Source organism: Vitis riparia, chromosome 17, assembly GCF_004353265.1.
Source record: "Vitis riparia cultivar Riparia Gloire de Montpellier isolate 1030 chromosome 17, EGFV_Vit.rip_1.0, whole genome shotgun sequence".
NCBI classification, from domain to species: domain Eukaryota; kingdom Viridiplantae; phylum Streptophyta; class Magnoliopsida; order Vitales; family Vitaceae; genus Vitis; species Vitis riparia.
Genome location: NC_048447.1, coordinates 768,818 through 787,057, shown reverse-complemented (window position 1 = coordinate 787,057; position 18,240 = coordinate 768,818). Strand labels below are relative to the sequence as shown.

General features: G+C 35.8%; 1 protein-coding gene across 2 annotated transcripts in view; it reads right to left on the bottom strand.

Annotated features, from left to right (window-relative positions):
* LOC117904432 (probable cyclic nucleotide-gated ion channel 20, chloroplastic) overlaps positions 1–18,240 on the bottom strand; it is a 90,267-nt gene that overhangs the window by 30,963 nt on the left and 41,064 nt on the right. For both annotated transcript variants that reach the window (XM_034817022.1, XM_034817021.1), the window contains exons 7-8: positions 13,403–13,669; positions 11,573–11,718 (exon numbers count right to left, since the gene is read on the bottom strand). In XM_034817022.1, the coding sequence (XP_034672913.1) occupies positions 11,573–11,718; positions 13,403–13,669 (413 nt within the window). The remainder of the gene's footprint in view (positions 1–11,572; positions 11,719–13,402; positions 13,670–18,240) is intronic.

The following is an 18,240-nucleotide window of genomic DNA, read 5'->3' as shown; positions in this document are numbered from 1 at the left end:
TGGTATTAGAGCTCTAGGCTCATAAATCTGGGAAGAGAAGAAGTTTTCGGCCTTCATTGCCAAGCTGAAGATCATAGTTGACCTTTATCATCGCCCTTAAGGTTTCCCTCTCATCTGAGTCACATCATTATTTGCGTTGCAAACACAGCTTCTCATTGACACAACAAACCTAGATCACGAACTTAGTGTGAAAGCAATCAAAGACCTCAACCATTTTCATCATATTTTCACCGTTGCTCTTGCAAACTCACCGCAAAACAGAAATCGCGCCATCACCAATGCCCTTCTCATCATCTCTACCATCGTTGACAACCCCCATGCCTTTGTTTCCCTTGTGTTGTCTCTCAACTCCTCAAACTGCATCTCCATCTCTCCATTGTTGCAAAAATGGATCATGAACTCATCAGGAGAACAACAGACGATCCTCGTTCCTACTATGTTGTGGATATTGTTGAAAATCAAGGGTGCTAGACCACCGACACTACTTCCGTGACTATCAAGGGTGCCAGACCTCTGACACAACTATTGCAGCTACTTTTCTAGAACAACTAAGCTCTATGGGTTATCCTCAATGGGTCAAATAACCCTCAAAAAGTTCTTTTATATTTAAAAAAGAAAATGTCCTAGGTATTAGAAACTCCTAATATCACTACTTAGTTTGAGGCAGTGATAACCAATCTCACCATAGGAGAATTACAAACTATTCAAGTGGCATACAAGTTTAATAGGAACAATTATTTAAAATGGTCACAACTTGTTCATACCTTTTTGAAGGATAAATGGAAATTAAGTCATCTCTTGGGAACTAGACCAAGAAGAAAAGACCCTTGGTTTGATGCTTGGGATGAGCAAGACCGAACGATTATGGCACGGTTATGGAACTCAATGATGCTTGAAATCAATGACACATGTATGTTCCTAACAACTGCTAAAGATATCTAGGATGCAGTTCATTAAACATACTCAAAGGCATTAAATGCAACCCAAGTGTACGAAATAAAAGTTAAGATTGGAGCAACAAAATAAGGAAACAAGACAATCACAAAGTATGCCAATATGTTCAAAAATCTATGGCAAGAACTCGATCATCATTGATGCATTGAGATAAGATGCCCTGAGGATGCAACAATCTTGAAGAATTATATAAAAAAGGATCGAGTCTATGAATTTTTAGTTGGTCTTAATACGAAGTTTGACCAAGTAAGAGTTCAAATACTTAGCAAAAAACTCCAAATTTTGAATGAGACTATCTCTATTATCCCAACAAAAGAAAGTAGGAGTGTCATGCTTGAACCTCAAAATTGGGAAGACTTAACTATGGTTGCCAACAAAGGAAGTGATCAGAAAACAAGCACTGCTAATCATAAAAGGGTTGATCGGTCAAGGGTTCCAAATCGTGATTATAGGAATAACTTATGGTGCACTTCCTGCCAGAAGGCAAGACATACATGAGAGTGGGGTGACAGTGAAGGGCAAAAAAAGGATAATGGGCAAGCACACTTATCTTTTGTTCAACCAGTTGAAGAAAGATCCCTGGAACAAGGCAGATTCAATTAGGAGGAGAATGAAAAACTGAGAAATTTGTTGTGAACTCTTGAGAAACCTTCAGGCCCTTGCTCATTGACACTTTCAGATAAGTTTCCTATTTCCATTGTATGAAAAGTCTCGGATGAAACCTTTGTCAATTCATAGGTTATAGATTCAGGTGTCACACATCACATGACTCATTCATCACACCAATTTAAGAACTATAACCTTTGTCCAAACAGTAGGAAAATAGTCACAGCTAATAGTTCATTAACCACTGTCCCAAGTGTAGGAGAAATCCAAATTAGTCCTACACTTAGTTAGAAATGTGCTTCATGTTCCATAGTTGTCAACTAATCTTGTCTCTATACAAAAAGCTTACACAAGATTTGAGTTGCAATGTGATTTTTTACCTTACTATGTATTTCAAGACTAGGATTTGAGGAAGATGATTGAACTTGCTAAGGAATAGAACGAACTATACTACCTTGAGACACTAAGCAAATCATTTGTATATTTTCTTTCTAAGAACCATATTTTCAATTCAAAAAAAAAAAAATCTAGCTTCATTATCATAGACTTGGACATCCATCGTTTAGAACTCTTAAGATCTTGTTTCCTTCTCTATTTAAGATATTAGATGTTGAGAGCTTTCATTGTGATGTATATGAACTAGCCAAACACAAGCGTACCACCTTTCCAACCAATAATAAAAGAAGTTTAGATCCTTTTCATCTATTGATAGTGATATTTGGAGTCCTTCTACTGTCCTAATATATCTCGGGCACATTGGTTTGTGTCTTTCATCGATAATTGTTCTAGGTCTCTTGAGTCTTCTTACTTAAACATAAATTTGATATGATTATTGTTCTCCAAAATTTCCACAACATGATAAGAAACCAGTTGAGTGTCAAAATTAAGAGGTTTTGGTCTGACAGCACTAGAGATTATTTCAATCAAAATTAAGAATAATTCATGAATCATCTTGTGTAAACACCCTCCGACAAAATGGAGTTGCTAAGAGGAAAAATGGTCACTTCCTTTATACAACACAAGTTTTTTTTGTTCCAAAAACATGTATCTAAATCTTATTGAGGGGAAGTCGTCCTAACTGCCACACATCTCAACCGATTATCCTCTAGAATCTTAGGTTTCAAATGTCCCATGAAAATAATCTTGACATTTTATCTTAATATGAGAGCCATAAACCATCCCATTCCTAAGATATTTGGGTGTATGTGTCATTTGTGCATGTTCATAGTCAAAATAAGGGAAAATTGGATCCAAGAGCAATTAAATGTACTTTTGTGGGATATTCTTCAACTCAAAAGCGATATAAGAGTTACCACCCACCATCCAAAATTTTTTGTCTCAGTTGATATTACTTGCAACGAAGTGAGTCTTATTTTTTTGCTTCTTATCTTCAAGGGGAGAATTCCATCAAGGAAGATAAGGATTGGGATTCCTGTTTCATTGATCCCTTTCTCATTGAACTTCCCAAAGTATCTGATCCAGTTTCCATACCTTCCTTCTCTGAACCCAAGTCATCCATTGAGCCTATAGTTGTTCTTAAGGATTGAATGATTGGCAAAGTGTGTTGAAGGAAGAAAGTTGTAGTCCTAGGACTTATACAAGTTCAAGAATCTGAACCAGCTTCTAAAAATGAGTTAACAATTTCTCATCCTCCTTTACAAACCCAGTCAGAATTTTAGCCTAAAAAACACATAAATCATAACCTTGCTATTGCCATCAGGAAGGGAATGTGAGAATGCACTAAACGTCCTTTGTATCCACTTTCCCATGTTGTGTCATTTGAAAAGTAGTCTCTGTGCCATAAGATTTTTCTTATAAGTTTGAACAATATTCATATTCCTACCCCTTTATTTAAGGTTTTATCAAATGAAGATTAGAAACATGCCATGAATATAGAAATGGAGGCTCTGGAGAAGAATTAAATTTGGGAGTTGGTAGATTTGCCCATAGGGAAAAAGCCAATGGAATGTAAGTGGGTGTATACTGTTCAATATAGAGTGTATGAGTCATTAGAAAGGTACAAGGCAAGATTAGTGGCTAAAGGATACACTCAAACATATGGTGTGGATCATCTAGAGACATTTGCCCCGATTTCCAAGATGAACACAATCAGAATTTTGTTATCATCAGCAACAAATTATTATTGGGATCTACAACAATTCGATATCAAAAATGCATTTCTGGATGGAAACCTAGAAGAAGAGACCTTAATTACAAAAATATACAACTATAATATTTCCTAATTACATTCTTCCATATGCACTACAACCTCAAATGGATTCTCTAAGTCCACGAACCGACTATGAACAAATCATCTACTTGCAAGGAACCTATGACTTGGATCTTCTGTGTAACTCCTAATACACCCAAGTCATGTTCAATGCAAGAAATATTGAGTTAGAATTATCATAGAGTATAATGCATGGAATAAGAATAGATAAAAGTGAAACTGGAATATCATTAAATGAATAATGACTTCTAAATTTGTTACATCATGTCATTTTTTTTAAGGGCTCTATCCTAACACAAAATTTATACTCAATATCCAATATCTAGATATATTTCCTATAGCAAACTCAATCCTACTTTTAAGGCCTTTACCACTAATCTTTCCTATGTAAACGTTGCTAAAACTACGCAGGAAGCTCCAAGAATTTCAAAATGGAAAGCAGTTGCTCAAGAGGAAATGAAAGCTTTATATAAGAATGAGTCACAGGAACTCACTAAACTTCCATTAGGAAAAAAAACAGTTGGATGTAATTGAGTGTTTACCTAAAAATTCAAAGTTGATATTGAAAGGTATAAGGTAAGGCTTGTGGCAAAAGGTTTCATTTAAAATTATAGCCTCAACTACTAAGAGACACGTGCACCAATCGCAAAAATGAACATTGTGTGAGTTTTACTATCTTTAGCTGCTAACTTGGAACGATTGGGCAATGATAATTCCCATAAACGATCTTTACTTGGTTGTGTCTCCCCTTGAGGAGAAGTCTCTAGGAAATATGGTTAAGACTCAAAGAAGGCAACATCTTTGGACACCAAGAATTTTTTTATAACCATATAGTAGCATTTGTAACCCTTTTGAGTAGGTGAATAACCAAGAAAGAAACATTAAATGGCTTGAGGTTCAAGCTTACTTTGATTAGGTGAATGATTATGAACAAACACTATACAACCAAAGATATGAAGGGGTAAAGAGTTCATAGACTTGAAACGAGGATAGGACTTCATGAGGCTTGAAATTGGAGTTTAGCAGTTCAGAACCCTAGATGGCATTCTATTTATCAAGTAAGAGGTAGTAATAATGGCCTCTCCCCATAGGTACATAGGAATATGCATAGTGAACATTAAAGCCCTTGAAACCTTTAGTAAATGCCTATTTTTCCTTTTGGAAACCCCATTCTATTGTGGAATGTCCACATATGAACTCTGATGAATTATCCCTTGTTTGGCTAGGTATTCTTCCAAGATAGAATGGAAGTATTCTCTACTATGATCCGTTCTTAGAACCTGAATTTGTGTTTGGAACTGATTTTGGGCCATGGAATGGAAGTTCTGGAAAATTTGGCAAGTTTCAAATTTTTTCTTCAAGAGATAAATCAAGCATACTTGTGTATGGTTATCTATAAATGTTAAAAACCAATTTTTATCAAAGGTAATTGTTACTCTAGAAGGCCCTCAAATGTCACTATGAATTAAGAAAATGACTTTGAAAATTTATAGGCTTGAGCAAGAAACATTGCACAGTTGTGTTTGACAAGTTTTCATACTTCACATTGGAACAAACATGGATTTTTATTTCTAAATAACAATGGAATCAAGTTTTTCAAATATGGAAAGCTAGAGACCTAACCTACGATACCATAACATTATTACCTGATCATTAGAAACAAAAGCAGATTTACAACTAGAAAGTAAACCTTTTTATACTCAGGTTCTTCCTCTTCAAAGTAGTATAACTCCTCATGTTCTCTAGCATTGCCAATTGTATTCCCCGAAAGTGGTTCTTAATATTCATAGAAAGATGGAGAGAATTTAATAACACATTTTTTTTTATCTTTTGTTACTTTGCAAATTGATAAAAGGTTACAAGACAAATTTGGAACATGGAGAACTAAATGAAGTGTCAAGTTTTTTTGAGATTTTTATTGAACCTTTTTCAACAACAGTGGAAAGTGAGCCATTGGCGATCTTTACTTTGTAGTTACCGGGACATGGAGAATAAGAAATAAAGGAATTTGGACTACAAGTCATATGATCTGAAGCACCTATATCAATGATCCAAGGCTTCATTTTATTTTGACCAGGATGAAGAGAAGTTACGGATGTACTTGTTTGGGCTTGCATGAGGAAGTATGGACCATCGATTGTGATTAAGATTGGGACTGATTTAGGAGCTTATATAAGTTGTCTAGCTGCTCTTTAAGTTGTTCCCTATTAAGTGCATTCTCCCTTGTAGTACTCTCGGATTTGGTGGCAGCATGATGATCTACTATTTGCTAGGAAACCTCTCACATCAGTTGGTCTACTTGGTTTCCAATTTGGTAACTTGCCATGCAGCTTCCAATAGGTCTCCTTGTAGTAGCAAGGCCTATGATAATGGTCACATCATAATTCTTTCTCCTTTGCTGGTTCTTTGTTAACCTCAATTTCTGCGACCTAAGTTCTCATAGCCCCTTGATCACAAAGTAGAACCTTCGGTGTTCAAGGATGTTGTGGCCGAGTCTCTGCCTTCTTCCATCATCACTTTTCCTTTACTTTCTTCTTTGTCTAACCTCTGCAAATACTTCTTAATTTGAAGGTAATGGTTCCTTCCCAAGAATCCTCCCTCTTACTTCATCTAAGCCTTTATTGAGACTAGTGAGAAACTCAAACACTCTTCTTTTTCAATCATTTTTTTTTTTTTTTTTGGTCTTCATACTACACTCAACATTCCCCTAATCAGCCTAATAAAATAAATCAAGCTCTTGCCATAAGTTCTTCAAGATATTATAGTATTGAGTCATAGATTAGCTTCCTTGTTTTGTATCACATAGCTCTGATTTGATCTCAAATACTTGTGCAAAATTTCTCATATCTGAGTATGTCATTTTACAACATCCTTTACAGTTTGCACAAAAAGGTATGTTTAGCTAATTTCAATCTCCATAGAAATAATCAGCCATGCAATTACTCTTGATTTCTGCATCCCATCCTTAAAAAGCAGGATCATCCTCCTTTGGTGGTTTAGTGGCTCCAGTCAAGCATCCAAGTTTTCCTCTCCCTCAAATCACCAATTTGACCAACTAAGACTATTACAGGTAATTTTTTCCATTCAACTTGTGGGCTATAAATTGGAGAGAAGCATTCTCCCCTCCTTGCAATATGCTTCTCCTCACCATGGTTGTTTCAACCATTAAACCCTAGGGCCAAAGTTACAACTCATATACCATGTAAACAAAGGTTATAAAATAAATGGAATAGCTCACTTGATTTATTGGAATAAACAACTAGTACATTTATAGAAAAAAAACCTAACCACCAAATAGAATCTAGACTAAACTAATTAGAAAATAAGGACTGAGAAATTTAAAGAGATAAAGTTTCCTTATCACCTACTATTTTGAATTTAAAAAACAAAATATTAATAAAACTAAGACATAGCAAACTTGTTCCTAAACAATATTCTCTGCAAATTCATCGATATCTAAAGTCTAGAATAACAAAGGAAACATTTTTCTCAATAAAAGAATGGTGGATGTCCTAATCAGAGGTGATGTAGCCAAATTTGGTCTTTATTGGATGAGAGCTTTTATAAAAGATAAGAGAGTGGTAATTTGTCACCACTTCTACTACTAGCTACAAGAAGGTAGAGCCCTTACTGTTCTTTAGCATGTCCAATCATCTTCCTAACTCAATCTTGAAATACATCATGAGAAGGAAAAGTGTTACATTGCAATTTAAATCTTTGCCGATTTGATAAACCAGTTAAAGATTAACAAACAACTATGGCACATGTAACACTAACTTCAAGCACAAATCTGGTGACAAGTTTATTGTACCCTAACCATCTATTATAGCTAAACCACCATACGATATGAAAAAATGGACTTTATGTAGAGAAATCATGTGAAAAAAATTGTCATATGGCCAGCAGCGCCCAAGTCGATGAGCTAGGAACTTCAAAAACAATCTTTTAAGGAACTAAGAGCATAAGAATCAAAATACTTACCTGAGCATGCCAAAGAACACAAACCACTTGGGTTTTCTAAGGATGAGAAGAGATTTCTAAGTTGATTGATTTCCTCTTTGTTGAATCCTCCAATTTCAGAATTGTTCATTGCATTCTCTTGGCAAGCTTTATTAGAATGAGCAACATATGCCTATCCTCCACATTGTCTAGTTCGTGAGCCTCGGTTGTCAATGTTCTGGTTAAATGACAAGAGTTTTTCTATAAAGCTTTCAATAGTTATTCTTGGTGTGTCCTGGCTTTTTATAGTAGTTGCACCATAGACCATCTTTATTAATAGTTGATTTGGTGGCCTTTATTTTTCCAGATTCTACAGTAAATCCATTGTTGTTATTCTGCAAACCATGATTTGTAATTAACACTCCATTGTTTCATTTGGTAGTAATAAGTGTTGAACCTTTGGTGGATTGATTATCAAGCATTATTATTCAATGTCCTCCCTCAATCCTTATTATTGAGAAAAATTCACTCAAGGATGGCAAAAACTCTTTTTGCAAGACCTAAACACAAACTTGGTCATATTCCACATTAAAACCAGCCAAGGAACTCAAAGATTCTCTCTTTGTGTCTAGATATGTATCCCCTCCCGCCTAGCTTTGCATGGGAACCGTAACATAGAAGCATATTCACTATCTTTCATTTTAAAATTCTAGTAATGATCTAACTCCAGCCATAGTCCCTTCATTGTATTATAATACTCTATCATTGACATGATATCTTGTTTGGTAGTTGTTCTGTCTTGATTTCATAGATTTGGGTAGTATCTTGGACCTTTAAGTATGTTCGTCGCATAGCTTCCAGATTTCCTTCATTGTAGTTAGGAACATACAAGTGCCACTGATCTCAAGTTCCATAGGATTCCAAAACCATAACATAATCATTGAATCATCGTCTTCCCAAATGTTAAATTCGGAACCATCATGGCTAGGCTCTAGTCTAATAAGATGACTTAGCTATCCTTTACCTTTCAAGAAGGTTCAAACTAGTTGTGACCAAACAAGATAATTCCTCCCATTCAGTTGGTAGGACACTTGAAGATTCTAATACTCAGTTGTAGGCACAACCACTCCCTAGTTATAGCAACTTGTGTGCTAAGACATGCACATTGTTGAAGAGGCATGCCTTGTCTACTTTACTTTTCCTTTTTAAACCACGTAGAATGATATGAAAAAAAAACAATGATGACAATTGTTCTTCATCATTGGCAATGAAGATCAATAGTTGCAAAATTCTTTGAAACCAAGAAATAACCAAAAAATGAGAGAGCCTAAAGCTCTTATACCATGAAGTTGAATATACGTATTAGTGTATTTTGGATAATGATTCTATACAATCCGATAGGCATCTATATAGAACAAAAACAAAAAAAACAAAAAAACTAACTTCCTAAAATCAAGGAATTAGACATGGAAAAAATTGGAAAAAAAAAAGTAATTTTCTATATTTGAAAACCAGCTAATTATCAGCCTTTGACTTCCTTATTCTATAGGGATTCTTAACTAATTTGTCAACACTTTGATAGGTGCTCTTTGGGTAACCTAGGACAATTACATATAGGTAGCATGCTTAAACACCATTAGGTGCAACATTGAGAGGTTACTATAAACTTGCTAAAGAGGGTTTGGCCACTAAGAAAGGGATGTTAATGCTTAGGCCTTTCAAACCGAAGTGGGGAGAGAAATTCTACCATTAGTAATTTTTGGGCATCTAAGAGGAAGAGAGGTTAGTTGAAGTTTAATGGATGACTTGACTAGATATTTCTAGAAAGTTGGGATGTTTGTTTACTTGCGTTCTATGCTCAACTACTCAAATTTCGAACCATCTAGCCAAACAAGAGTAAAGTAGTTGGTCTCTTTTCTAGGAGATTTTTTACCTCGTTGAGTGTGTAGAGTGTTTTCTGCACACGACATTATTTTTCTCGCCTAAAACTATGCCTTTCTTTTTTTTGGAGCAAGTTAGGCAGAGTTTTAGCTTTTTGATCAGTCGTTGTATAGTTTAGAAAGCTTTCGTATCATTCTTTGTACTAACATTTCAATATAATGGTGTAGAGTGTGTAGAGTGTTTTCTGCACACGACATTATTTTTCTCACCTAAAACTATGCCTTTCTTTTTTTTGGAGCAAGTTAGGCAGAGTTTTAGCTTTTTGATCAGTCGTTGTATAGTTTAGAAAGCTTTCATATCATTCTTTGTACTAACATTTCAATATAATGGTGTTGTTTCTAATTGAAATAAATAAGTTTTACTGCATAATGGGGCCCCAAAAAGTATTTAATATTGCAAGTTAAGCATTCCACAGATATATATGGAAAAAAGGCAATTACATTGGGAACTAAAATGGTTTTAAGTGAAACTAACATTGCAAACTTTGCATCAGATAGTCTTTTCTTGCGGTTTTAAAGGTCTACATATACATAAGTTTAGAATGCATACTGTTAGGACATTTTTATGTATTGTCAATTTTATTCCTTCTCATTATGGGTTAGGAATCTTTTTGAACAGTGACTTACTCTCCATTGAAGATTTGAGGTTACCATTTAGACAACTGGACCATCACAGGTAAGTCTAAAAAGGTTTGAGTAAAGGCAAGTTAGTTTTCTAATAAGGTAGGGTTGGATCATAAATTTTAAAATTGGGCTAAAACGTCTTAATTAATTTGGAAATAATTTGAAATTGAGAATTTAAAAAAGAAAATCTTTCTAAATCTTTTAAGGAATTTGCAAAAGACATTTGGAAAAGAAGTTAAAAATAAAAAATTTCCAAATTTTTTTAATTTAAAATATGAAATCTTTCCAAATCTTTTTAAAACTCTTTGAGTTTCTAAACTGTTTTTAGTAAAATATGATTTCTAAATTGAATCCAAATCCACTAGGTTTTCTCCTATATATACCTTACCTAAATGTGTTTTAGGGGGATGCTCTAAGAGAATCAACCCTAACTTGCCTTATCATTCCCTAAACTCTCAGGTATCTAATATACAATCTTCAAGTTGTTGAAAGGACTTGCATCTCCTCAAAAATTGAGGCAAATCCATTAGAGCATGGGAGGTGTTGTGTCATGGACGTGGATTACGAAATAGGTACTAGAGAGTAAGTCTTTAGGATAAAACAATTAGGTAAATCTGTGTATCCTGATCTCAAATAGTGGATTTTATATTAGAGGTCTTAAACCTTGTGGTTTTTTATCTCCATGGTTAGTGTGGGGGTTTTCCATGTAAAAATCTTTGTCTCGTATGTGTATGATTGTTCTTTAATCATTCCCGATTTCTTTAGGGTTCAATTGTGTTAAAAGGGCTTAATTCCCACTCATAGGTTTAATTTGGATTAAGTTTTTTAATTCTTATATTATAATCCTTAAAAACCACCCATTCACCCCCCATTGGGTGTTACCCTACTAGACATAGGTTTTTTCACATACATTTCCCCTCCAAACTTTACAACTTGTACTTTGTAAATTCAAATATTTAGAATTGAAGAGAAGTGTTAAATATTACAATTCAATGTGAAACAACATCCTCTTTAATGAATGATTACAAGTGGGACACACACATGCTGTGAGTTCTTTGTTATCAAAAAGTATTCCATACAATTCATTCTTTTAGTAATGGTGATCAACAATCACAAAAATGAAAAAAAAAGGGAAAAAAAGAAAAAAAGAAAAAGCTCTAAGAAAAAGTTAACATTACAACCAACCAACATTGCACATACAAGGATTGCAGCATGTCCCAATCAAAATCTATGCATGTACAAACATTTAAACAAGCAACTGTTATGGTGAAAGTTGTACCTTCGTCCAAGAGCCTGTAGGAAGTTCTGCATATTTCCAATTAGAAGAGCAAAGAGCAACAAGCCTAGACCAATAATGCCCATAGTAAAAAGGACTTCCCAAAGAAAATAGCTCGGAGTTTGATTCCCAGCCAAAGTACTGATTTGCTTTATAAATCACCATATTCAAAGAAATAACGTCACTGAGAGCTATAGATAGAATAAGCAATTCATAATTTATCTAACTGAATTAACAATGCAAGTAATCTCCTATCACTCCAATAATATAATGGTGGAAGAAGTAACATTTTACTAAACAGAAATGGCTGCAGTGATACAAAAAGGCATAGCTAGCAAATTTGGGATATAAACATCATACAATTTTATGCAATACTTTAGGGATAGAAACATTCTTGAGGCACTTCTCCCAATTACTACTAAATTGTAGTTTTAGCATGCAACAAGAGGTCATTACACTTTATTGAAAGGTGCACTAGCTTGAAGATATTAACTATCAAATTTGGTGGTGAACGTGTAGGACAATCTCATTTGGGAAGTGAACCATCGCAAAAAGTGGACAAATTTGAAATGGCAATGCAATATTTTACATTATACAAGGCACAACAAGAATGGATGTATAGATGTGTATGTACTCTCTTGAAAGAAGCAGTCTGAAATAAGGTGTAATACTAAGGTATTAAGCATATGCCTTGAGCTTCCTCTCATCTTGGAACATAACCTTAGTGGTTAGCTTCTAAGGTTGCACTTCCATTTCCAAACTTCATCAGTGGAATCCTGATAAAAAGTGAGTTCAATTTGAAAGGGCATTGCCCATAAAAATAAATAGGATAGACATATTATACAACACAATACACCAAAAGTGTTCATGGTGCACAAGAAAGTTGTGGGGTGGAGTAAGGATTCAAAGGCTGATTGTTGTGGATCTAGGGTTAGAGATTAGATGTTTATCAATATTGATTTACTCAAAGCTTAAGTTTCTAGTATATATGATTTATACAAGCTTCTAGGCAGTGTACATTGTGTGACTACCTCAATAGTAATGTATTGGAGGGGTCAAGGGCATCGGTGAGACATGTTTATGGTAAAGGCGCATATTGCAGCGTGATGGACTAACCAAATGGAATTTAGGTCAAAGTGAAGATTCTTCAAAAGTATCTCAAATTCCTATTTGGTACATATTCCTTTTAGTAAAGAATATTGCATAAAATATTTCATATATGAATACTTTTTTGTAAAGATATGTTTCCTTCTAAAATAAGAAAAAAGCATTAGAAATATCTCTAAAAATATTCCAAGTCATGAGACAGAAATATAAATATAGAGATGATACAGGATAGGTAGAGATATGAGAAAAAGTAAAAGACAATTGGTAGAGCAAGAGTGCATTTAGGATGCAGATACTAAAAGCAGGGAAAATGGGATTGTTTGAGGGCTTGGGATTTAGACTTTTTTTTTTTTCACTGTAATTTCTCTTTGTATTGTAGATTAATTATCTCTTGTCCCTATATGTAAGCATGATTACTCAAACCACGTTGGAACCTCGTGTATCTTTGTTTTGGTTGCTTTGTTTTCATCTATATTGCATAGCACATGGTGTAAAAGCTTCTACTGTCACAGCACACCATCTTTCATGAAATAACTGGATTTTAAGCTTCTAAAGCTGCACTTTGGTGTGCTTTCTTGATCTTTGTCACTAAGTAAATAAGAGTTTCAAAAAGACCTATTGGAACTAGCTTCTGATAAAGATGTAAACTAAGTACCTAAATCAATAAGCACAAATTAGTCATTGCTAAAATAAATATCCAAAATAAAGAAGTTACAGAACGAATACCTGGAACCCCCAAAACAATGAATATGTATATCTCGTCACAATACTAGGTTTTGTGGTAAGAATGACAGCTTTAGTGTAGATCCCATATGGGAAACCATCATCGCTGAAACAAGCACTAGCATTTTCATTGCTTTTCCAGCGTTGCCAATCTAAATTTCGCAAATCTCTAAAATCTCTAACTTTCTCCCCATGACCACAATCAATGAAATCCATACAATTATTGATTTTGGAGTTATGGCAGGCATCTCGAAGACATTGATTTACCCTCTGGGCCAAGAAATAGTAAATAGAAAAAGAAAGTGAGTACTTAGAAACCAAATCATCAACTATGTTCTGACAAACCAAGGGCGAAACATATGTAAGCACTGACAAAGAGAACAAATAAATTATACTGTCATATTGAAATATCCAGATTCTATCATTCTTGACATACTAAGAAGGTAAACTACTATCTAACAAGAAATTAAATCCAAAAATAATGAAATTTTGTTGTAAGTATATCAAATAAAATAAGGAATCTATTTTCATCAACTTCAAGTAGTCAAATATGTTGCAAAAGCATTCAAGTTCACATGCAGTATAAATTTATGATGCTAAAAGAAGTTGACTGATAACATGTTTACAAGCACAAAGTTTTACAGGTAATTAGAGCTATAAGCAGAGGCATATGCAAGAATGCTATTACATAAAGAAACATATAGGAAGCAGGAAAGGACTACATACACAGATAAAGACCTATTACATGTGGGATATTTCTCTAAATAAATAATTGGTGCATTGAACAGTTTTGATATTATACTCATCCTAACCCAAGTCTTCTGACGGTAAAAACATCTAGAAACTGACTCCACAGTTATTTATTTTAAAACTTTGAATAAGAACAAGGGAATTATGCTCTTTTGTTATAGAGACCACCAAAAGAGCTATTACTCTCTTTGTCATTCATTCTTTGAGGTTCTAATACATACAAATGCAAACTCTATTAAAATTAACTCTGTATGTTTAGCTTAGAAAATGTACAATCACAACTGTACCTGTGCATGAGCCTAGATTTTTTAAATTACCATATTCATGTCAGAACAGCAGTCTAATATTGGCATCCACAGATAATAGATATAAAGATCCCTTACAATTCTTCCCCTCAATTTGGAGAATAATTGTCCATGACTAGCAACCAAATATCCTTATATTAGTAATAATCAAGTTGCCCTAACTCTTTTAGTTTAAACATCTACCAATGTTTAGTTGTAACTAAAAGAGGACAAGCCTGCGCAGCATTCACAACTACTTTCATTAAATGGAGAATTGCCAAAGAATGAAAAATTGAGAGAAGATTTGAACCATGGGACAAAATTTTGAAATCAAGGAAGAAGATGGGCGCGGAGGAACATGGCTAGTGGTGGGATTCACTTGAATCTTCTACAAAAGCTCTCATATTGTCTGTATCATCACCATCTTCATGGGCTATATCCCTAATATGGTTACCAAAATGCTTACATGAGATATTTTTTTGTAGGAAGAGGTTAGCCACATTGATTCTTGAGGTATCCAAGTTTTTTGTAGGAAGAGGTCAGCTATTAGCCCCTCAACACAAAGCATGGGGCAGCACCTTAACCTCATGAGTGACCTATGACAAAGGCAAGGTGGCACAAGGACACAATGCCTTGTGCAATGAGGCGGCTTGGTGAGGCATGGGCCCAATGCTATGGCCTGTTGCAGCACGAAGATGGATTTGGACAAGGCATAGAGATGTAGCAACAATGAAGCTGACTCAGATGGGATGTCTGATGCTTGGCACAAGGGTGCAATGCCTTGTGCACGGAGATGAGGAGCCATGAGCACAATGCCATGACTTGTTGCACCAAGAAGAGGGTTTGAGCAAGGCATGGAGTTGTAGCAACAAGATGGATGCATGAACAGGTTGCCTCAGCACAGAAATGATCTAGATGTAATGGGAACACATGAGCATGGCTGGCTGGCATGCCTAAGGAGCAACAAAGGCTTACAGATGCACAAAGCAGGCTAAATGGGGGCATGTTGCAAGGTGGGCAGGCCAAGAGAGTGCTTGGTATACACACAAGCTGCATGGGGAGAGTGCAGCAGGTTGCCTAGAGACACTACAACAGGCTGGTGAGGCATGTTGTGAGGTGTGCATGCCAAGAGACAGCTTGGCATGCACACGGGCTGCAAAATGAGCATGTGGCAGGTTGCCTAGAGATGCTACAACAGGTTGGTGAGGCATGTTGCGAGAGGTGCAAGCGAAGAGAAGGCTTGACACACACATGATTGCATAGAGATGCATGCGGCGGGCTGCCTAGAGATGCAACAACAAGATGATCAGATGCATGGCTGATTCAAGCGCATGAGTGGGCTGAATCAAAGCACAAGAGTGAGCAGATTTGATGTACAGCACAAGAGAGACATCTTGACATTAGGGAAAACCCAAGGAAGACGTGTTGCACCACAAACCAGGGACTTGAAGGGTTGGTATGTGGACTAATTCAAGCAGCAGCAGCAGCGACATGAGGAGTTCCTAATGAATGAGGAATGGGCCAAAGACATTTGAAATCTTAAGAGTTTGGATTCAAAGTGTGATTGCAATTTGAGTTTGAGTGGGAGTTCAAATTCTTATTGTAATTGTCTTTTGAGTAGGACTAGGATTGCTTGTCCCTATTTCAACTAAGAGTGGTTGGTGCCATAACTTATGAATAAGAGTTTGGGTAGGACTAGGATTGTTGGTTCCTAGTTAAAATAGGAGTGGTTAGTGTCACACTTATAAAAGGAGCGTTGGAGTACCTTTCAAAGGATCATAAGAGGGATCATGAATGAGATAGCATGAAAGAGCATGAACTTACCAAAGAGAATGTGGGAGCTAAGCTAAGTCTTGTATTGTTATTTAGAGAAGAAATAAAGTATAATTAGGGATTGAGCCCAATAACCTTGTGCTTCTTTGTGGGTTTTCTTGATTGCAACATTGTGTGGGTTTTGGTAAGTTGGCTTAAAAGGCTTCTAAGAACCTCACAGACATGGAAACTTGTGCGAAAGATCGTGCCCGTGACATCAGCCAGATTGATGTTCAAGTGTCCAAGTTTGAGGGCAAAGAAAAGCAAACTCAAAGATGGAAAAGAGATGGTAAGTATGAAATAGTTGCCTAAAGAATCAATCAAGTCTTAGAGAATTTTGCAACTAAGTTTCTGAATGAGTTTTAACTTGATCCAAATATCTTTTTAAGTGTGATGAATTTACTTATAGGAGTTATCACAATGAGAGCTAGTTAGGCTACCATAGCACCACACAAGCAACCAACTGACCTAAGTGGAAAATCCAATGTTAGCAACATGTGATTCAAGATGATGGTGGTTGCCCTCTTCCTCTTAATCCTGTCAAAAAGGATTTGGCTATGCTCAAGCTCTTCCTATCTATGCAGGCTTCTAAGTCTTATCACCTAAAAATGATTGTCAAATCACTGAAGACTGTCAAATCATCCATATACTCAATGGAGGGATAGGCTAAGCTTACTACAAAGCTACAACAAGTGATATTGGCCTCTTTAAGCCCTACTCCTAACTCAAGCAAGCGTAAAGCATGTGCTCATTATATTATGAGGCACTTTTAAGGGAAGTGTAGGAGATGCTTTGGATGCAACAAAGATATCCTCATGAAAGACAACTCTCCATCCCTTTGAGAGGATAGATGGTAGAACTAATAATTCAAAACACTCCCTTGATGGGGTGAGGAAAGGCAAGTAAAGCCATCAAGTGAAGATAGGGATTGATCTCCCAGCTTAACAAAGTGGAGATTGACCACCTATCCAAGGGTGCAACTTGGTCAAGTTGGCCTGATACAGCTTAAACTAATTTGACCTTCAAATGGACTTAGGAAACCAAATTTGTATTCAGGTTGGTCTTGGTTTGAAAAATACTTTATGACTTTATAATTTATTTTTCATTCAATAATTATTATTATTACTATTTATATTATATTTTAAAATTCTTAAAGAAAAACATGTTGAACCTAATCCAACATACAACCTCAACATGATCAAACCTAAATCTAACATTTGTAACCCAAGGATAACCCAAGCAACACCAATTCAAGTCAAGTTTAATCCAAGTTTCGAAAATGATGTCAAATTGATCTTGAGATGAGCACCTCGAGCTAGAGGTTAGCTTGCATCAGGTTGTGGTTGCTAACCTTAGCCAACTCGCTGGGTTGAGGCCTACTCCCAGTCTCCCACCTTAGCATGTTGGAGGTGACCTTTTCTTCATCTACTTTACAAGGTGACTTCTTCCATCTTGAAATGGTGAGGCTACAAACAAGCATTTAAGGAGCTTGACCATACTCAAGCAATGGGCACCAACACCAGGTTGCCACCATGTCCTACTGTAGGGAAATCCAAAAAATATGGTTGCAAGAGCAACATGGGGATGGAATGGACGTGATGGTTTTTGTAGGACCTCAGGTGCTACCTACTCTCCTAAAAGCAATTATTGTCAGGAAAAGCGCATACCCTAGCCTTATAGTACATTCACCCAAGCTCCCACGACATTCAAACGTAAGGAGAGTTGATGGATGCGGCCAACCCTCCGATCTACCAACAGTTTTGTCAGTACCTCCACATAGAATAAGACCACTAATAACAAGGCTTCTCGAGGTGCTTGTGTCACTTGTACATTTCAGAATGGATACATGGTGTAGAATTTTAGATCTATGTTGTGTCAGCAAGAAGTTGGATACGAACAATAACTAAAATTAACCTCATATCTTAATTAAGGGAAACCGATTTTTCTATGCTTTTTTAGTGATTTGAAATGTGAGGCATTTAAAACTAGATGCAA